The sequence below is a fragment of the Colossoma macropomum genome, unplaced genomic scaffold (genome assembly GCF_904425465.1).
Source record: "Colossoma macropomum unplaced genomic scaffold, Colossoma_macropomum, whole genome shotgun sequence".
In the NCBI taxonomy this organism is placed as follows: domain Eukaryota; kingdom Metazoa; phylum Chordata; class Actinopteri; order Characiformes; family Serrasalmidae; genus Colossoma; species Colossoma macropomum.
In genome coordinates, this window is record NW_023494807.1 from 22,612,170 (window position 1) to 22,633,733 (window position 21,564).

A 21,564-nucleotide genomic window follows, 5' to 3' on the forward strand; every position below is an offset into this window, starting at 1 on the left:
TCAGCATTTCACACACTAAAAAGAGGAAGAGTAGAGCTTTTACAGACTTAACTTCAGTTCTGATGCTGCATGCACTAAAAAGTTCCACTGCAGTTCTACAGGGAACTCACCAAGGAGCTCTTTCACGTGATATTTTCTTTAGTCAAATTCAGTGGCTAGTCATTATATCAATGGCGGTAACATTACTTTTACTGGAAGATGGATACAGGCTTCTCATTCAAACTCTCAATAACAGATAAATGAAATAAAAACACAGCTCTAGAAAGATATTGTTACTTCAGCGAAATACTGAGTAAAACAAAAGTGAAAGGAGCTATGAAAAACAACTTGAGCAGTAACAGATCAAAAAAAATAAGTGAGTTTCCGTTTGAACTGCAGTGCATCTTCTTGGATACTTCCTTTATTTATTTATTTGGTTTTTCGATTTTTTTGGAATAAAATCAAATGCTTAAGCTCAAACTTGAGCAGTGTGAGCATCAGCAAAGCAGACTAGTGTATCAGTATTACTGATCTACATCAAGACTTGTAGGCCTAGTGAATGAACTTTGGCTGCTCTTCCAAAACAACTAAAATACTGCACAGAGATCCAGTTACATGAGCTGATCACCTTAGAGCCATGCTCTTCATTTAACTCTGCTCATAAACCACTCAGTAGTAAATAAATGAGGTCCATTATAAAGATGCTCACAATTTTCAAGCTTTTCTGAATAAGTTACTGAATAAGTCTGAAAAGAAAGTGTTACACTCAGTCTAATCATAAACTCATTAAAACTTTGAGACAAACCAGGAAAAAATGCTAAAAGCATCACGCAAAGCAAAGTTTGCATTGGCCGTGCCTACGTCACCGTCTAGCCAATGACCGAGCTAGAACGTAGAGAGCCAGTGTCGCCGGGTGTGAGAACCACAGTAGGCAAGAAAACTGTCAACTCTCAAAGCACTTTAGCCGCATTTGAATCCATGTCTGTTTTGACAAACAAGTCTAGAACGACGACGTCCTACAGTTAATGCCACGGCAAGCTTAAAGCCATTATTATAGTTAATAACTATAGTTGAACTGTCCCCCGGTGGCAGCAGAGAAACGGTGGATACATCATAACAGGAAAGTGCACCTGCTGCTAACTCCTCACTTTCAGGGGGGAAAAATGATCACAAAACGTTCACTGCCACCGTACGATACGGCCCTTTTAAGACACGAGGAATTAATCGATAAGCTACACGGAAGAATGACAGAAAAAACAAGTGTATACACATACTGTACTTCCCACAGGAAAGATGATCCTCCAAATCGATTAAGCCACAGGCGTGCTGGCGTTAAGGGGGCGGTACCAGCCGCTGAGCGACAGTCGTCTGGGCCAATCAGGAAGCGCCAATGAGCGACACAGGCTCGGGAACAGGGAAGGTTTGGTTGCACAGTATTAACGAGGTAAATAAGATCATGTGACTGATGAGGCGAACTCGGGCAACATGCCTGTGTTTTGGAGATGCTCAAGGATGGCTAAATGCAGTCAGATCCTCAAGAAACCTGCTGCTACGTCAGTGAAATATTAGAGTCAAGTGGAAGTACAAGGAGCTATTAAAACAACTTGAGTCAAAACGTGTTAGGTCCAAAAAAACTCCTGAAGTTCTTATTAGACCTGCAGTGGAACTTTATAATACATCTAACAGGCTCATCCCTGTGTTCTCTGGGTTCTATGTTCCCCAGGCCCTTTGTTTTCTCATTGAAATTTCTAGAAAACAGCCCTGATTTTCCAAGGCCCTGTGTTGCCCGGGCCCTCTGTTCCCAGTTTGGAATTTTGGAAACTGACCTATATTCCAAAGGTCCGGTACCTTCAGGGTTCAGTGTTGCCCTATTCAAATTTTCATGGGAAACACCTCAATCAGAGAGTATGAGACAATGAAAATGAGAGTATCGACAGTACATCTGGTATATACTCTGATGTCATATATCCGGTAATTAATATCTGAAATTGTGTTTAGGACATGCTGCTTCCAAATAGTTTCCTTTCTTAAAACAGACACTGAATAAACAAAGCCACTATTCATTTAACTCTACTAATAAACCACTGGGTCACTGAAAACCAACAGTTCTAGTTTCAAACTGGCCTTAAATGAGAGAACACAGAAACTATGAGAACAAACAAACATGTCAGCAAGAGGAAAAAAAACAGTTATTGAGTTTGAGATAAGACTTCCAAAATCTTCACCTCCCCACAGAGCTGATCGTCCATATTCAGTAGAAAATGAGAAGGAAAAATAAATCTAGTCTATTTTAAATTTCACACATTTGATGTTGTTTTCCCAGACAGAGATTAAGCCTAGTCTTGGACTACTTTTTCTTTTAATGGAGAATCTCCATTTGAATGCTGTGACATCCAAGACTGGGTTTGCTCCCTGTCCAGGAAACCCTTTATATTTATTACATTGTATTTGTATTTAGGTCTCTTTTACCTTGTGCAGACAACGTGACTTTTCAATGCTCACCTGACTGGTCTACGAGGCGGGATGTTCTGATTTTTTACATACCGTAATAGGAAGTGCCTTCTTGAGAGGGTTTGACAAGGGAATAGGTGCAGTATCGGTCTTCAAAACACCTTAAATCAACCAACCTGGTTTTAAGAACAGTCTGGAACTCTTGTTTAAGGTATGCACTTTATTTAATCCATCCAGAAGACAAAACATCAAAATGTTGTAATCAGTTCTTGCATCCTGGTTTCCTTTCCATGGTGCAATCAATATGTGTGCACAGTAGAAAGCTTGATTTGTGGTAACCACTTTGAAACTTATGGCAGCTTTAGTGTATTTTAAGTTTGTTTTGTAATACTTACATTTTTTGCTATTTTTATTTTTCTTTAGGAAGAAGATGTTACAAAATGATGTTTTCACAGCTCCTGACTATTACTACAGTACACCTGATTATAATGATGACTATTATGAAGATGCAGATGCATGCAAAAAGGCTGAGGTGGTCCAATTTGGAGGGATTGTCACCCCGTTTTTTTTACAGTGGTCATCATGTTCAGCTGTGTGGGCAATGCACTGGTCCTGTGGGTCCTGCTCAAATATGAAAATCTGAGATCCTTGACCAATGCTTTCCTCCTCAACCTGGCTGTCTCTGACCTGGTCTTCACTGTTGGCCTGCCGTTTTGGGCCTACTACCACGTCACTGGCCGGTGGACATTCGGAGAACCTGCCTGCAAAGCCATTAGCTTCACATTCTTTGTGGGCTTTTATAGCAGCACAATCTTTTTAACCACGATGACGGTGCACCGCTACATGGCCGTGGTCCGTCCACTTTCAGTCGTCTCGAACAGGAGAACATACTACTGTGTGTTGATTTCAGTCATCTGGATTTTGAGTATCTGTGCTGCAGCTCCTCATGCCATCTTCAACAAAGTTGTGTCCCACCTTCCCGCCTATGGCAATAGCTCTATGAGCGAGTTACACTGTGATTATGAAACGACATCAACTGGAAGCTGGTTGGCTTTTACCAGCAAAACTTTTTTTTCCTCGTCGCCTTCATCACTATCACTTTCTGCTATATTCAAATTCTTGGGCGTCTCCTCAGACCCACAGCCCACACCCGCCACAAGACCATCAGGCTAATCTTCTGCATAGTGGTGGTTTACTTCCTCGGTTGGGCACCATACAATGTGGCCATCTTCCTGGACTCTTTGATTTCTTGGAAAGTTGCCCCATTCAACGATTGCGACGTCAGCACCGTCATAGACTACGTTTACTATGTCTCCCGTCTGGTGGCCTTCTCTCACTGCTGCCTCAATCCGATCTTTCATGTCTTTATGGGGATGAAGTTCAGAAACCACTTGAAGATGCTATGGAACATCTGCGGGAACACGAATGAACCTCAGAACCGCCAAACGCAGCCTCATTTACTCAAATGGGAGAAGAAATCTCCACGCATTAGCTGTAAGAAAGCATCCAGTGACCTTAAATAAGTTGCATTTGTAAACAGCAAACCAATTTCTTGGAAGAAAAAAAATCATTATATGAACATAATTTTATTATGCCACACATTCTCATTCAATCAAATGAAGTAAAGCATTTATGAACTTCACACGAAATATAAAATAGCATTATACAGCTCTCAGAATGACCATGAAAATGTCTAGAATAAAAAAAAATGTACGCAATGCCACTGTTTTGTGAGAGCATTAAAAATGTGTGTGAATTTTAACTTTTGTTCTTGCCATTCTTGCCAAGACTGCAGGGGTGTCCAATCTTATCCACAAAGGGCCAGTATGGCTGCAGGTTTTCACTCCAAACAAGCTAAAGCACACCAGATTCTACTTGTTTAATCAGCCAATCTTATTCTTCAAACATTTCATCAGGTGACCTCCTGCTTTGTTGGAGTAAAAACCTGCAGGCACATCGACCCTTTGCAGATGAGACTGGACATCCAGGGTTTAGAGCAAATGTAGTCCTGTGTAAAAATCAGAAACCTCCATTCTTTTCTTTTCTTTTTAATTTCTAGTCAAAACAGCCAATAGGTGCAAGTTGTTATATATTTTTCAGCATCAGGAAAAAAAGCATGAAACTGTTTAACAGAAAATACAAAACTACAAACCTAATACAGTATAATTTTTTCAGTATTTTGTGTGTCCACTCTTTGCTTAGGTTACAGCTTCTGTTTTATTTTGGCAGACTTGCTTTCAGTTTTAATATATTCAGCGTATTTTTGCTATCATCTGAGCTGTCTTATTTATTCAGAGAATGATAAATATCATCATATACCTATCAGCACAAAGAGTCTCTCTCTTTTGTTTTTTTGGTAAAATTGCATACTAAAACCCAAAAGCCCAAAAAAGTGCAGTAGATCAATTTTACTGATCTACATTAAGGTCTAATGGTTGCTATTCAACAAAACAAACAAAAATACTGCAAAAATATTCCATTGGGTGAGAAGACAACCTCAAAGCCCCTCTTCATGTAACTCTACTAATAAACCACTGGGTCACTGAAAACCAAGAGTCGTAGTTTCAAACTGGTCTGAAATGAGAGAGCACAGAAACTATGAGACTAAACAAACATGCAAGCAAGGTTAAAAAAACAGTTATTGAGTTTGAGATACGATTTCCAAGATCTTCACCTCCCCACAGACCTGATCTTCCATGTTCAGTAGAAAATGAGAGGTCCCAATGTAACCTCTCCTCAGAGGCCCTGGATAATCTAGACAGGTGGGTTCGTAGTAGCCAAGTGATGTTGAATCCAACCAAATGCAACATCATGACAGTGACTTTTAAGAAGAACCCACCTCCCCCTACACCCCTTTACCTGTCCAGAAAACAGCTACCATCTTGCAAAATTATCAAGGTACTTGGAGTTTTGATTCAGTCAGATTTACAATGGGACCATCACACACATGCTATTGTAAAGAAAATACCAGACTTCATTTCTTGAGAAGACTAAGAAGAACCGGAGTGGCAATCTCTGACCTAACTTTGATATACACTGGTTACATTCACCCCATTTTAGAGTACGTCTGCCCAGCATGGCATGGAAAACTGACACAGTATCTGTCGAACCAGATTGAGACTGTCCAGAAACGTGCATGATCATCTTTTAGCTTGTGCAGACAACATGACTTTTCAACACCCACCTGACTGGCCTATGAGGTTGGATGGTCTCGTTTTTATATACCATAGTAGGAAGTGCCTTCTTGAGAGGGTTTAACAAGGAAATAGGTGCCGTATCAGGCTTCAAATCACCTTAAATTAACCAGCCTGTTTTAAGGAACATTCTGGAACTCTTGTTTAAGGTATGCACTTTATTTAATCCATCCAGAAGACAAAACATCAAAATGTTGTAATTAGTTGCATCCTGGTTTCCTTTCCATGGTGCTTAAATATGTGTGCACAGTGGAAAGCTTGATTTGTGGTAACCACTTTGAAACTTATGGCAGCTTTAGTGTATTTTTAAGTTTGTTTTGCGCTACTTTATATTTACTTTTTTTATTTTTGCCATTCCTTTACTTGAATATTGATTATTCATTGTGTACATTCTGTACCACTCATTTTTGCTATTTTTATTTTTCATTAGGAGGAAGATGTCAGAAAGTGATGTTTTCACAGCTCCTGACTATTACTTCAGTACAAGTACACCTTTTTATGAAGACTATTATGAATATGAAGATGCATGCCCTAAGACTAAGGTTGTCCAATTTGGAGCGATTGTCACCCTAGTTTTTTTCACATTGATCATCATGTTCAGCTGTGTGGGCAATGCACTGGTCCTGTGGGTCCTGCTCAAATATGAAAATCTGAGATCCTTGACCAATGCTTTCCTCCTCAACCTGGCTGTCTCTGACCTGGTCTTCACTGTTGGCCTGCCGTTTTGGGCCTACTACCACGTCACTGGCCGGTGGACATTTGGAGAACCTGCCTGCAAAGCCATTAACTTCATATTCTTTGTGGGCTTTTATAGCAGCACAATCTTTTTAATCACAATGACGGTGCACCGCTACATGGCCGTGGTCCGTCCGCTGTCAGTCATCTTGAACAGGAGAACATACCACTGTGTGTTGATTTCTGCAGTCATCTGGATTTTGAGCTTCTGTGCTGCAACTCCTCATGCCATCTTCAATAAGGTTGTGTCCCACCCTACTGTCAATGGCAATAGCTCTATGAGTGAGTTATACTGTGATTATGAAAACTTCAACTGGATGCTGGTTGGCTTTTACCAGCAAAACATTTTTTTCCTCATCGCCTTCATCACTATCACTTTCTGCTACATTCAGATTCTTAGGCATCTCCTCAGACCCACAGCCCACACCCGCCACAAGACCATCAGACTCATCTTCTGCATAGTGGTGGTTTACTTCCTCGGTTGGGCACCATACAATGTGGCCATCTTCCTGAACTCTTTGATTCCTTGGGAAGTTGCTCCATTCAACGATTGCGACGTCAGCACCGTCATAGACTATGTTTACTATGTCTCCCGTCTGGTGGCCTTTTCTCACTGCTGCCTCAATCCATTCTTTCACATCTTTATAGCGATGAAGTTCTGAAACCACTTGAAGATGCTGTGGAACATCTGCGGGAACACGGAGGAACCTCAGAACCGCCACAGCAGCCTCATTTACTCAAATGGGGACGAAATCTCTATGTACTAGCTGTAAGAAAGCGTCCAGTGATCCACACATGGCCACACATTTTCATTCAGTCAAATAAAGTACAGCATGTATGAACTTCATAAATATAACTTCACATGAAACATAAAATAGCATTATACCATTCTCAGAATGACCCTGAAGATGTCTAGAATAAAAAATGTATGCAATGCCACTGTTTTTTGACAGCATTAAAAATTTGTGGGAATTGTAACCTTTGTTTTTGATATTATTTTGAAGACTCTTTTGTTTGTAGCAAATTGTTAAGTAATTAACAAGGTTGTTAATTCTCTTCTTGTTACTTCTTTTCTTGATTGCCTTGCTATCCCTTTGCTGCTGTAACACTGTGAATTTCCCCGTTGTGGGACTAATAGAGGATTATCTTATCTTATCTTATCTTATCTTAAATACAGTACTGTGTACAAATCAGAGACCACCCATCTTTTTAATTTCTAGCCAAAACAGCCATTAAGTGCAAGTTGTTATATATTTTTCAGCATCAGGCAAAAAAGCAGGAAACTATTCAACAGAAAATATAAAACTACAAAACTAAATACAGTATAATGAAAAATCAGTATTTAGTTTGTCAACTCTTTGCTTATGTTACAGCTTCTATTCTTCTCAGGAGACCTGCTTTCAGTTTCAACATATTCAACATGTTTTGCTTTCGTCCGAGCTGCCAGTACATACCAAATATTAACATTCCTGCTAACAGTAGCCTGTGTCAGGTCACGTGCGACACCCGGATTTTGGAACTTTGAAGCAAACTGGAATTGATTCGTGGAACAGACTGCAATTGCTTCATTTTGCTTAAACAGTTCAAAAGATTCATAATGAGCATCACTGGTGAATAGTGATTTTAGTGATGCCATTGTGAAGCCCGTGGGTGAAGGTGGTTTATGAGTTTACACTGTCTTCATACCATCTGAAGGACACACACAAGAATCATCGGGCAGGGGTAAGGGCCGTGGGGCAAAAAGAAAACGTCACAGACACAAGAAGTGGCAAAAAAGAACTTCTTTTACTTTCAAATAACAAAACTTTTACATCTACTCAAGTATATTTGTCCTTAGGTTTGTTGTAGATACATGGATAAAATGATTTTAATATGAGGTCAATATTCTAAATGTTTAAAAACATCTGCTATAACTTCTCACTGTTCCCAGAATAGTAGAGGTAAACAGCATACCAACATCCAAAACACAATATATGCTGGTTTTGCTAGTGACCAGCACACTGCCAAACAACCAACATACCAACATCCAAAACACAACATATTCTGGTTTTGCTGGTGATCAGCCATGCTAGTCTGTGCTGGTATTTCCCAGCAGGGTAATCTTTCACGTTAACAGTACAATCTTCAAACATCCTCAACGACAACCTCTACTCTCTATTTCAGTACTCTTTTAATGTGACCTTGTGAACCTGCCACACCATTTCACCTTTGTGGTGTCACTGATAGCGTCTGAAGTTCGTTACTTTGCTCAGCTAGCTGGCTATTTAGCAAGATAAGGGCTACACAGCCAGTAACAATAAAAAAGGAAGCGCAATATGCCGCACTAAAACCAAACTATGTAGTAACCATTAAAAGCTTCTGTGGGTTTCTGCGCCACTAATGATGTTCCGTGTTTTCTTGATGGGTTGATATCACAGTGCAAAGGATTCTAATGGTGTAACAGGTGTTCTGGGACTGATTGCCTTAACTAATAATTCAAACTATTCACTTGAGCATTAAATTGATGTGCTGGTCCATATTTTTTATGTTTCTTCCTCATTACCCTAGACTAGAGCCTTGGTGAATGTGTGAACAGTACCATGAGATGATCAGAGAAGTATATTGTGACATTATTTATTTAGATAACAATAAATATCATCATATGCCTATCAGTCAGCACAGAGGATATTTCATTTTGGATCCTTTTGGTGTAAAATTGAATGCTGAAGCTCAAATGTGAGCAGTGTGAACATGAGCAAAGCAGTCTATTCAATTTTACTGATCTACATTAAGGTCTGGTGGTTGTTATTCCATAAACAAAAACAATGCATAAATATTCCATTAGGTGAGATGATCACCTCATGTAACTCTACTAATAAACCACTGGGTCACTGAAAACCAATAGTCATAGTTTCAAACTGATCTGAAATGAGAGAGCACAGAAACTATGAGACTAAACAAACATGTGTTGTTTATTTCGTGGCGATGGTGTTTAGATGTTGTGAAGAAAAACTCCGCCGACACTGAGTTGCTAGCAAAAGATTTATTACATAGTAAAACAGCATCATATCAAGCACTGTAGAGCACCTGAGAGAGGATCCGTGCCAATTCTAAATGTCCTCCCCCGAACAGACTGACCAACAGCATATATATATGGTTCTTGTTGTTGAAACAGGAGACAGAACATATGGTTCTTTTTAACATGACCTCATCTATTTGGACCTAAGAGAAGAAGTAGGGAGAAAGTAAGAGGCCCCCTTCCTCTGGACCTTTAAATTAAGGGGCTATGGACCCAGAGGCCCCCCTCGTTCACATTCCTATCCCCTGCACAAACAGAGCACACAGGGCACTCCTAGATACTTGGAACTTCAGACATCAGCTTATACTCAACGTTAAGAGTGTTTTTACCTTCCTCTATAAAACTACTTTTCTAAATACACTTCACATGCAAGCAAGGATAAAAAACAGTTATTGAGTTTGAGATAAGATTTCCAAAATCTTCACCTCCCCACAGAGCTGATCTTCCAAGTTCAGTAGAAAATGAGAAGGAAAGATAAATCTAGTCTATTTCCAATTTACACATTTGAGGTTGTTTTCCCAGACAGGGATTAAGCCTAGTCTTGGACTACACTTTTTCTTTTAATGGAGAATCTCCATTTGAATGCTGTGACGTCCAGGAAGCCCATTATATTTACATTGTATTTGTATTTAGGTCTCTTTTAGCTTGTGCAGACAACTTATTTTTTTACCCTTTATATTTACATGAGATCTTTCAATGTCCTGATTGGTCTACAAGTGGGATGTTCTGATTTTTTTAAAACATAATGGGAACAGTGCCTTTTTGAGAGGGTTTCATAAGGGAATAGGTGCCGTATCAGGCTTCAAATCACCTTAAATCAACCAACTTGTTTTTGAGAACAGTCTGGAACTCTTGTTTAAGGTATGCACTTTATTTAATCCATCCAGAAGACAAAACATCAAAATGTTGTAATCAGTTCTTGCATCCTGGTTTCCTTTCCATGGTGCAATCAATATGTGTGCACAGTGGAAAGCTTGATTTGTGGTAACCACTTTGAAACGAATGGCAACTTTAGTGTATTTTAAGTTTGTTTTGCAATACTTTATATTTACTTTTTTATTTTTGCCCTCCCTTTACCTGAATATTGATTATTCATTGTGTACATTCTGTACCATTCATTTTTTGCTATTTTTATTTTTCATTAGGAGGAAGATGTCAGGAGGTGATGTTTTCACGACTCCTGACTATTACTACAGTACACCTGATTATAATGAGGACTATACTGATGAAGCATGCATTAAGACTAAGGTGGTCAAATTTGGAGGGATTGTCACCCCAGTTTTTTTCACAGTGGTCGTCATGTTCAGCTGTGTGGGCAATACACTGGTCCTGTGGGTCCTGCTCAAATATGAAAATCTGAGATCCTTGACCAATGCTTTCCTCCTCAACCTGGCTGTCTCTGACCTGGTCTTCACTGTTGGCCTGCCGTTTTGGGCGTACTACCACTTCATTGGCCAGTGGACATTCGGAGAACCTGCCTGCAAAGCCGTTAGCTTCATATTCTTTGTGGGCTTTTATAGCAGCACAATCTTTTTAATCACAATGACGGTGCACCGCTACATGGCCGTGGTCCGTCCACTGTCAGTCATCTTGAACAGGAGAATATACCACTGCGTGTTGATTTCTACGGTCGTCTGGATTTTGAGCTTCTGTGCTGCAACTCCTCATGCCATCTTCAATAAGGTTGTGTCCCACCCTACTGTCAATGGCAATAGCTCTATGAGTGAGTTATACTGTGATTATAACGACATCAACTGGAAGCTGTTCGGCTTTTACCAGCAAAACATTTTTTTCCTCGTCGCCTTCATCACTATCACTTTCTGCTACATTCAGATTCTTGGGCGTCTCCTCAGACCCACAGCCCACACCCGCCGCAAGACTATCAGGCTCATATTCTGCATAGTGGTGGTTTACTTCCTCGGTTGGGCACCATACAATGTGGCCATCTTCCTGGACTCTTTGATTTCTTGGAAAGTTGCCCCATTCAACGAATGCAACGTCAGCACTGCTGTAGACTATGTTTATTTGGCCTCCCGTCTGGTGGCCTTCTCTCACTGCTGCCTCAATCCGATCTTTCACGTCTTTATGGGGATCAAGTTCAGAAGCCACTTGAAGAAGATGCTGTGGAACATCTGTGGGAACACGAATGAACCTCAGAACCGCCACAGCCACCTCATTTACTCAAATGGGGAAGAAATCTCCATGTACTAGCTGTAAGAAAGCATCCAGTTATCTTCAAATGACGTCAAATAAATCCCATTTGCAAACAGCAAAACAATTTCTTGCAAAAAAAAAAATCATTGTATAAACTTAATTTTATTATGCCACACATTTTCACTCAATCAAATAAAGTACAGCATGTATGAGCTTCATAAACATAACTTCACATGAAATGTTAAAATAGTATTATACAGTTCTCAGAATCACCCTGAAGATGTCTAGAATAAAAAAAAAATAGTGTATGCAATTCCACTGTGGGAATTTGAACTTTTGTTCTCACCATTCTTGCCAAGACTGCTTTGTTTAAATCAAATACGGTACTGCATAAAAATCAGACACCACCCTTCTTTTTTCTTTTCTTGAAATTTCTAGTCAAAACAGCCTTTAAAAATGAGTTATTCATCTTTCAGCATCAGTAAAAGCAGGAAACTATTTAACAAAAAAATACAGAACTACAAAACTAAATACAGTATTATTTTGTCAGTATTTAGTGTGTCCACTATTTGCTTATGTTACAGCTTCCAATCTTTTCAGGAGACTTGCTTTCAGTTTTCCGAAGAAATCAGCAGGAATATTTTTTCACACCTCCAATCTTAGATGCTGGTTGCATTTTTGATCTTTGATCATTTTTTTGGCTTTTAGTCTTAAGTCTTAAGGACTTCTTGACAGCTACACATCCTTTCAGACTCATAGCATTGAAATGGACAGACACACTTGTAGATTTTTTCAGATCTGAAGCAAGAGTAAAGGTTGAATTCTCGCTCAAAGATGACAGTACTGTTTATCTGATGGTGACAGTTTTGGTGGTCTACCAGGTCTTGAATGGTTGTTAGAAGTTCCATTATCTCTATATCTTTTATATTTTTTTGAAATGAAGAGTGGTCTCTGACATATGCTTCTGTATTACATACACACACCCAGACTCAACACCACTTATCCTTCTGAGTCACCGGAGCCTATCCCAGCAGTGACTGGGCAGAAGGCAGGAAACATCCTGGACTGGTCACCAGTCCATCGCAGGCCAGACACACAGACATATACATTCACACACAGGGGCAATTTAGCATGTCCAATTAGCCTGGCTGCATTTCTCTTGACTGTGGGAGGAAACCAATGCAGACACGGGAAGAACATGCAAACTCCACAGAGAAAAGACTCTCGTTCCCCGGCCAGGGAATCAAACCCAGGCCCCTCATGCTGTGAGATGACAGTGCTACCTACTGCACCACCATGCTATACTTCTGTATTATAAATTCAAAATGTTCTTAAATTATTGTATGTTTACAATTTGCAGACTATGCTTTGCACAATGCACATATTAATCACTTTACAGAATCAAAGGTTGACTTGAATGCAAAACAAATGTAATCAAATGTGAAGTCAGATGTAGAGCAGATGTAAATAAATGAAGGAATGAAGCTGCGTCTGGTGTTGAGTTTGAGATGTTCTTCACTTTCTCAGAGTATACATTTTCAAGAGCCACATATACCTTATTCATATTCAGTAGAAAACAAAGGAAAAAATGATATATTTTCTTTTATTTATACTCACGTATCTCTCAAAATATGTATTCAAATCTCTGAAAACTGTCCAACACTTTATCCTCTTATTACACACTTCAAAGAATTGTATGCATATGTAATACAGTTTTTTACGTTTGCTTAAGTACAATTTTGAAAAAAGGGCTCATTTTGTCCAAACACTACACACAATTTACACAGCCACACACACAAGCAGCAGAACACCTCAGATCTTTTGCAACATGAAACACTTCATTCAAAACTGTACAACAATTTATAAAAACCCAATTTTGTCACCGTATGGTGTACATGGAGTTCATACGATCTGATTCTGTTTAAACCAGTTACACACTGCTGTGCTCAATCTAAAACACCTTTAACATTTCTGCTTTTCTAATTATATAGTCTGGGTTTGATATTCTTAGAGTGAAATATATGAATAACCAAACACACAAGACAGAACTACACAAAGACAGTGTTGGGCAAAAAAAAAGTAGTAATGGCTGAGTACTTAATACACTGTCCTAAATGTATTCATTGTGATATATAAAAACATATTCTGAATACATTTAGAATACATGGTCATTTTTTCTAACTTATTATTTAAATGAAGATCAGAAATTCTTTTTTTTTCTTTTTTTTGCCACCTGCTTCAATCTACTGCTCCCACAATCCCCCCAGCAAGAGTCCAGTACAACACTGATGCAAAGCTTATCACTTGCAAACATGTCCATTACTGAGGAGATTATTAGTTTGATAATAATCCCTTAAATAAGATCAGTAACACTAAAATCAATAACTAATCATCACATTGGTTTATCAGTCTACTCGGGCTTTAGCAGAGCTCAGTAACACTGACATTAATAACTGATCATCACATTGGTTTATCAGTCTACTCAGGCTTTAGCAGAGCTCAGTAACACTGACATTAATAACTGATCATCACATTGGTTTATCAGTCTACTCAGGCTTTAGCAAAGCTCAGTAACACTGAAATCAATAACTAATCATCACATTGGTTTATCAGTCTACTCGGGCTTTAGCAGAGCTCAGTAACAATGAAATCAATAACTAATCATCACATTGGTTTATCAGTCTACTCAGGCTTTAGCAGAGCTCAGAAACACAGATTAGTAACAGATCATCACATTGATTTGTCAGTCTACTCAGGCTTTAGCAGAGCTCAGTAACACTGAGATTAATAACTGAGCATCACATTGATTTATCAGTCTATTCAGGCTTTAGCAGAGCTCAGTAACATTGAGATAAATAATTGACTCTTCACACTGATTTGTCAGTCTACTCAGGCTTTAGCCAGAATAACTTTTAATAAAGAAACTGTTTATTGAGGACCTCTTAAGGATTCATCTAACGAGCATGTTTGCTATATGCAGTGTGCTGATTTAAAAACAAGCATCAATGGCATTTCTTTTGAAGATTTTATGTTTTTTTTTTATTTAGTGGTAAAATATTCTCCTATTTTCCTAAAAATGTAAAAAGCAACTGTATTCTAAATACTGACTTTACTAAATGTAACTTGGACTGAATGCAGACACTTTATTTCTGTATTCTAAATACATATTCCCAATACTTGTATTCCATTACATCCCAACCCTGCACACGGATAAAAAATTTTATTCCTCTCCACATTGCAACATCAGTCATTACATCCATGCATTTCCAAAGGTTGCATTTTCCACTGAAATTCAGAACTGAACATTTTCTAAATAGAATACATTACATAAACACAGCAAAAACATTTAAGGAGACAAAAAGAAAGCATGAATTAAAAAAAACTTACTTGTTGTCTTTTCATAGTGCTTATGCCTGATTGGTGAGTTTACAATTAAGCACATAAGTGTCTGTACACCTGACGGCCATGTTTGATCAATTGATTCACAGGTGTGGCATTTTGAAAGGCAGTGCCTTGAAATGGCAAAGAAGTGACATCATGTTAGATTTCTGTGTCTAATGTAGAGAAGTGGTCTGCAAATCACTGTGTGTAGTGTTTTGCTAAAAGTGTGACTCTGATAATGTGCTTACAGTTGTGCAGATCTGGGCTGAGGTTTTGCTCATAAAGTATCAGGTTTCACTAACTGTGTGTTAATTCTAAATTTAGTGTGCAAGCAAATTGTAAAAAACTGTAAATGATATCACCTAATCTTGATCTTAATCTCGTCCATCATGCACTTATTGCCTATAGTGTACTGCCTATAGCGTGAAGTGCACCTCCTATTTTTCTTGGTAAAGAAAAAAACTGAAGTCATTCTGAAACAGATGAGCAGAGCAGAAAAAAAAGAGGAAGAGAACTTTCCACGAGAAAGCTTCATTCTTCCCTCGAGACAACTCGCAACTCGTTCACATCCAGGCCAGTCCACGCATTAAGGTAGGCATCTAATGTGATATGAGGTGTCTGTTGTTATAAAATAAAATTGCTGGTAATGATTTGAGAGCAGGTTCTGATCTTATAATGGAGCTTAAATGTTAAGGTCAATACAAAAGGGACATTCTAGATCACAGACAATTGCCTAATTCTTATCATCATGTTGCCCCTCTAAATCACCCATTAGCATGGACATCAATAACGGCAGTGACAGTCACAATGACACATATGACTACTATGGCGACTATAGTGGCGGAGATGGATTAATCAAGCTCTGCGAATTGGGGAGTTACTTCGAAATCACGGCAGCGAGTTACATCACGATCTGTTTCTTCAGCCTCCTTGGGAACAGCCTGCTCATCTATAGCCTGGCTCGCTTTGAGGACCTCAAGAGAGTCACCATGTTTTTCATACTCTGCTTGGCTGTCTTTGACCTGTTGTTTACACTCACACTTCCTTTCTGGGTTGTCGAACACCTTCACCAATGGATCTTTGGAGATGCTGCATGTAAGATCCTAACCGGGGCCTATTTTGTGGGCATTTATGGAAGCCTCATTCTACTGACAGCCATGACAGTTGACCGCTTCTTTGCCATAGTGGTCCGCAGCCAGTGGCTGACCCGTAGACGCAGGCTCAACTGTGCAAGAGCAGCGTGTGCAGGTGCATGGATCATCAGCATAGCAGCATGTCTAATAGATGCCTTGTCCTCCAATGTTCAAGTTATAGAGTCCACCTATACCTGTAATGCCAGCCCTTCCCAAGTGGACCACGCAGAGTACTACACGCAACTCATCTTGCTCTTCTTTCTCCCACTGCTAATCATCGTCTTTTGCTACAGCAAAATCCTCCACACGCTCATGTCGACCTCAGCCAGGCGGAAATACCGGACGGTGCTGGTCGTCTTGTGCATCGTGGTGGCTTTTGTGATATGCTGGGGACCTTACCACATTCTCATGATACTGAATGCTGTGTACAGACCTAAGGAATGTCAGAAGAAGACTGAACTAAACCAGGCTTATGTTGCCTGCCGCATCTTGGCCTATGCCCACTGCTGCGTGAATCCACTGTTGTACATGATGAGGGAGAGGTCCAGGAAAGTTCTGTCCAGTCTTCTCTTCTGCTCCCCCGAATTGAGGCAGACTCAGCACCAGGAGAGACAGACTGACCCCAGCCATTCCAACATTATCCAACACTCAGTAACTGAGCGTGCCGACATCTGCAGAGCAAAAGAGCTAAACATAATGGGGCTTTAGGAGAGAAGGATGATGAACTCGACTTCTGGGACTCAAAACTGGTACATTTCTTCATTTTAATTTGATATTTTGCGATGTTTGAAACTAATTTCATATGGAAGGGAATTGATTGGCATGGTTTGCTACTCATTAGCTTTTTCCTACAAACTACAACAAACTAAGTGTGTGGAATAGTAGGCTGCAGCCATGTTTTATTTTTTTGGAGCTTTGAAACATCGTATTGGGTTGGGTTGGGGGTTGGACTTGAGAAGACCGTATAATTACACTTCTCTCCTGCATGGTTGACCACAAGTTTTGTAGACAAGCTAAGTCAAGTCTAGGAAATTATTTAGGGGGAGTCCATTCAAGGTAAGATCTAGAAGCTTGTGGTCTTTTATCCGCTTCTCTGTTATCCAATAAACGAGTCATTCTCCAGAAGAGTCCATTTTTGTGTCCCTAGCGTCTGCCGATATATTACGTTTGAAAAACGTTACGGTTACAATTTATTTATATTTTTATTTATTTATCAATTAATTTAATTTTTTATTTAAAATAAAACAATAATTTATTTTAACAATTACACCTTCTTGACATACCAGTTTAGCAATATTGGTTTTTAAATCAGTTACATAGAATTCAGAGCACCACACAAGTGCTCATCCTCACAGTCATGTGTAAAGGGTGAGTCCCATATTTTGAGGTAAAAAAAAAAACATGTTTTTCTGCAGTTTCAACTGCAATAATCTATACATGACTATGAAATATATGAATTAAATAACAAATGCCAAATAAATATTATAAAACTTATAATGAAAGCTCCCCAGGAGCCGTGTCACTGGTGTTACTGCAAAACAAAAAATCTCTGATTTTGAAATAAAAATCACACTAATGACAACACTTGACTTCCTTTACCGTTTTCTGAAGATCTAAGAAGAAAAGCACGTGGTAAGTCCACTGTGTCTTTTCAGTTATCAGAAATTTTCTCATTTAGCTCATGATTTCATATGAAGCTTTTAGTTGAAGCCACTGGTGTGACCTACTTTATTCTTAGGTAATTGTGAAAAATAGAATACAAATGGGTTAAATTAAATATTTTAGTGGATATTCCATAATTGATGGAACATGTGATTTGATGCTCTGTAGCAGCCATTTTATAAAATGCATTTTTCGTAAAAAATGTCACTGGTGTTACTGTCTCTGGTGTTACCTTTCTTATGTGCAACACCAATGACGATCAGTAACACCAGTGACTCCTATGGATAAATAAAAAAAGTGGACGTTTCTGTAGAATGACCCAAACAACACTAAAAAACGTCTACTGATGAATAAATGTTGACTTTGGTAAGGTGTGTAAGCTGGTTATGAACAAATGTAAAGCACTTTCCTTTCTGTGCATAGGTAAAAAGTCTCAATACTGAGGTTATGGGTGATAACAGAAGCATGGATGTTCACCACAGTTGGTCAGAAGAATTCACTGATTACTATGACTCGTACAATAACTACAATTACTCGGATTTATTTCTCATTAAGCCAGTGGAAGAGCAGGGGATGCAGGTTGCTGGCTCGCTCACTGCCACGTTCTACAGCTTGATCATTCTCATCAGTCTCACATCAAACATCTTCTTGCTCTGGGTGCTGGTAAAGCACAAGGGCCTGGCTAATTCCGCTAACCTGCTGCTCCTGAACCTCACCATCTCGGACCTGGTCTTCACCTTCACACTGGTGCCTTGGGCGGTCTTCCACATCTGGGGCTGGCTCCTTGGAGAGCTGGCCTGCAAGCTGTTCAGTGGAGCCATCTTCTTGGGTTTCTACAGCTACATGATGTTCCTCACCTGCATGACAGTGCATCGCTACATGGTGGTGGTGCACGCGTTGCGCTCTTCGTCACTGGACGCCCGCCGTGGAAGGCTCTACACCCATTTAACATGCGCTGTGGTCTGGGTTCTCTCAGCCAGCTGCAGCCTCCCAGAAGCCTTTTTCTCAGTGATCGTAAACAAATCGGATGGCATGTCATGCATCCTGGGCCATCAGTCAGAGGTGGTGGAGCTGACTACCCACTACATCCAGATTTCGGTCTTCTTCCTGCTGCCATTCCTGGTCATCACATTCTGCTATGTCCAGATATTGGCCACCATCAAGCGTTGTCAGATCAGGAACAGACAGCACACGGTGTGGCTGATTTTGTGCACCATTGTAGGATTTTTCATCTGCTGGACACCCTATAATGTCACCATCTTCCTGCATTCGCTAAAGCTACTGGGGATAGAGTCAATGCATTCATTCGCATGGGAAAAAGGACTGGTCTATGCTTATTACATCACACACATCATGGCCTACTGCCACTGCTGCCTTAACCCACTCATCCAGATCTTTGGAGGAGGGATGTTTAGGAGGTATCTGCCATCAAGCAGAGGCTTCAGCCGGATGTCAGAAAGAGAAAGAAGTCACACGCTCAGCTCACCGACCACTCCTTACCAAACCTCTGTGGCCAGACAGACGCATGTATGATGTTCTGGACATTAAAATTGACCTGATTAATTAACCCCTTTTCATTGTTCAGTTAACTTTTACCATTCATGTCCAACAGCTGAATGCAGTAGAGGAAAGCTACCGCAGAACGTGTTCTGATTGGTCTACATCGATGAAACTTGTGTAGTTATACCTTAGATAAACACCTAATGGTAGCCAGTATTTTTAATTTTGTGTAAATTCTGCCTTTTCTTTCCAGCTGAACTTGGATTTTCTATTGTTTTGTTACAAAATCAGTAATCTGATCAGATTAGGTTAAACATGATACATTAAGTAATTCAAAAACTCGCTTTTTAGACAATGATTTAGGGAATTTTAAATTTCAGATATAGACATTAATGAGTTAAGACATATTATTTAGTAACTACTATGAATTATTTTGCAACTTCTATGAGCTACTATGAAATGTATACAGTTATGAGAGCAAAGAACCAAAATGCAGGCTATATATAGACCCTTAAAGCCCAGATACACAGACAAGTAAGAACATTGTAATGTTTGTAGTTGTCTTTGGAATGTTCAGAAAAAAGAACCGACATTTGTGTTTGTCCAGTCCATGTACTCTGACCTTTAGAATTTATGGGGTAAAGTGAGCTTTCCTATTTTAGGCAGGGCAACTTCGTGCTGTCCTACTTTAAAGAAAGGTAGTAAGCTACTACAATTAGGGAAATGCTGAAATTATTCATGTTGAAAGAACAGAAGCGAATCTGAGAGTGAAAAGCAGATCTAATGATGGGAATGGTGCAATAGGAGAATGGGAGAAACTTCAAGACAAGCTTTTTCTCCACCAGTGCTGAACAATCTGAAAAAAGATAAGTTTATTCTACTATACAGTAGATGGCAGCAGTGGTCTGAACTCTGAACCACTGGGAGGCTCTGTGTCAAGCAAGAAGATCTATTTTCATGCCCTTGACAGCATTTCAGTCAGGGCACAAAAGCACAAGAGAAGCATGTGAGCAGGAGGTTTCAATGGCTGGCATGTTTGGAAATAATACAAAAATGTGCTTAAATGACTTAAAATGATATGTCTGATATAAGAACAAATCATAGAGGGTTTAAAAAATGGGAAATGTAACTTCTACAGCTTACTCCAAGTAACTCAGCTTATTAAAAATACAGTAAGACTGCATATACTGAGAAGAAACTAAACAATGCAGTTTGATTTGCTGACTGTACACTGTAGATTTTTCCATTAAGTTTTGCCATAAGGATGTCACAGAGCACTGAACCTGTTATCTCTCCTTTTATAAGCGCTCAGGCCATTTACCTTTTCCCTCTTACATGTAAGCAGGTTTGTTTTTTGTGCCGATGTCATTGATGTGAAAGCTTACACTCTTTAAAAAAAGGTTCTTTAGGGGTTCTTTAAACTCAGAGAACCATTTGAATGCATAGATGGTTTTTGCATGGTCAAATGGCTCTTCTCTAATGAAAACTCAGTTGTATATGGTTCTTTTAACAAAAAGGTTCTATGTAGCACCAAAAAGTGTTCTAGTATTGTTACAAGTCAAAATACCTTTTTTTCAGTACTGTATAGAACCATTTTGCTAAGAGTGTACACACGCGGCACTTAATGAGTTCAGATGATGAAGTTAATAAAAAGATATTCATGTTTTTATTTATTCTTAATATGCTTTAAATAAAATCCACTGTAGTGCAGCTTGTGGCTTTGTATTTTTTTTCTCTGTTTTTTGTAGACCTCAATAGCAAGAGAATTACATTTGAATAATGAAGTGCTAAGACATAATGTTATAATGCTATCTGTACAACCACATGTGTGACTGTGCCAGTTGCTGACAGTATGTCAGTCCTATTCAGTTGCAGTCCTGAGGCTCTGTGCAGGTTTTTGCCTGCTATTACACTCCTGATTCAATAATGTAGCAATTAGCAGACTGAGATTATATAGCACAGCTTTATGAGGTACAATATCTCCTTTAATGTCTTCAACTTGTTAATTAATAGAGATTCAGTAGCTTTTCCTTATCCGAACCTTACTGAAACAGTTATTTGCAGTTTGAGTGAGTTTAGACCTGTACGTTTGCTAGCAAAAGGTTTCTTATTGCTAGGCTAACTCATTCTTAGCAAATGCTAATCTGTGTGCAAAGGCAGTGACAACTTTCTGATTTCTGACAAGTACATTCTGAAAATAATTTCACCACCTGATGATTTGGACAAATAACCTGCTCCTCTGCTTTTATATTCGCATTTATGTTAGCATTCAAGATATGAATAATGAAAATGAGATGTATTAATCACTAGAAAAGCA

At 39.2% G+C, this 21,564-nt stretch overlaps 4 protein-coding genes and 1 pseudogene across 6 annotated transcripts in view; 4 read left to right on the forward strand and 1 right to left on the reverse strand.

Annotated features, from left to right (window-relative positions):
* fyco1b (FYVE and coiled-coil domain autophagy adaptor 1b) overlaps window positions 1–1,335 on the reverse strand; it is a 29,315-nt gene extending 27,980 nt beyond the window's left edge. The window contains 1 exon segment of the mRNA XM_036556320.1: window positions 1,254–1,335. The gene's annotated coding sequence lies outside the window, so the exon portion shown is untranslated.
* Window positions 1,336–2,860: 1,525 nt separating this feature from the next.
* Window positions 2,861–3,953, forward strand: LOC118797533 (annotated as a pseudogene).
* Window positions 3,954–6,217: 2,264 nt separating this feature from the next.
* On the forward strand, window positions 6,218–7,021 carry LOC118797243 (chemokine XC receptor 1-like). The gene has a single exon (XM_036556521.1). The coding sequence runs from the start codon at window positions 6,218–6,220 to the stop codon at window positions 7,019–7,021; it is 804 nt and encodes a 267-aa protein (XP_036412414.1).
* A 3,176-nt stretch (window positions 7,022–10,197) lies between these two features.
* On the forward strand, window positions 10,198–12,567 carry LOC118797099 (chemokine XC receptor 1-like). Its single transcript, XM_036556328.1, has 2 exons — window positions 10,198–10,278; window positions 10,563–12,567. The coding sequence occupies exon 2, from the start codon at window positions 10,570–10,572 to the stop codon at window positions 11,626–11,628; it is 1,059 nt and encodes a 352-aa protein (XP_036412221.1). The 5' UTR covers window positions 10,198–10,278; window positions 10,563–10,569; the 3' UTR covers window positions 11,629–12,567.
* Window positions 12,568–15,461: 2,894 nt separating this feature from the next.
* On the forward strand, window positions 15,462–20,210 carry xcr1b.2 (chemokine (C motif) receptor 1b, duplicate 2). Of its 3 annotated transcripts, none has more exons than XM_036556791.1 (3): window positions 15,462–15,543; window positions 15,728–16,834; window positions 18,303–18,411. In XM_036556791.1, the coding sequence occupies exon 2, from the start codon at window positions 15,729–15,731 to the stop codon at window positions 16,791–16,793; it is 1,065 nt and encodes a 354-aa protein (XP_036412684.1). In that variant the 5' UTR covers window positions 15,462–15,543; window position 15,728; the 3' UTR covers window positions 16,794–16,834; window positions 18,303–18,411. The 3 variants fall into 3 exon arrangements, with proteins under 3 accessions (XP_036412684.1, XP_036412683.1, XP_036412682.1); XM_036556790.1 differs by lacking the exon at window positions 18,303–18,411 and adding an exon at window positions 18,171–18,283; XM_036556789.1 differs by lacking the exons at window positions 15,462–15,543; window positions 15,728–16,834 and adding an exon at window positions 16,843–17,141 and having other exon boundaries at window positions 18,171–20,210.
* The last annotated feature ends 1,354 nt before the right edge of the window (window positions 20,211–21,564 follow it).

What these genes read in the sequence shown, in the direction of transcription:
- xcr1b.2 (XM_036556789.1), top strand. Translation starts at nt 18,195, where the DNA reads ATGGGTGATAACAGAAGCATGGATGTTCACCACAGTTGGTCAGAAGAA.
- LOC118797099 (XM_036556328.1), top strand. Translation starts at nt 10,570, where the DNA reads ATGTCAGGAGGTGATGTTTTCACGACTCCTGACTATTACTACAGTACA.
- LOC118797243 (XM_036556521.1), top strand. Translation starts at nt 6,218, where the DNA reads ATGTTCAGCTGTGTGGGCAATGCACTGGTCCTGTGGGTCCTGCTCAAA.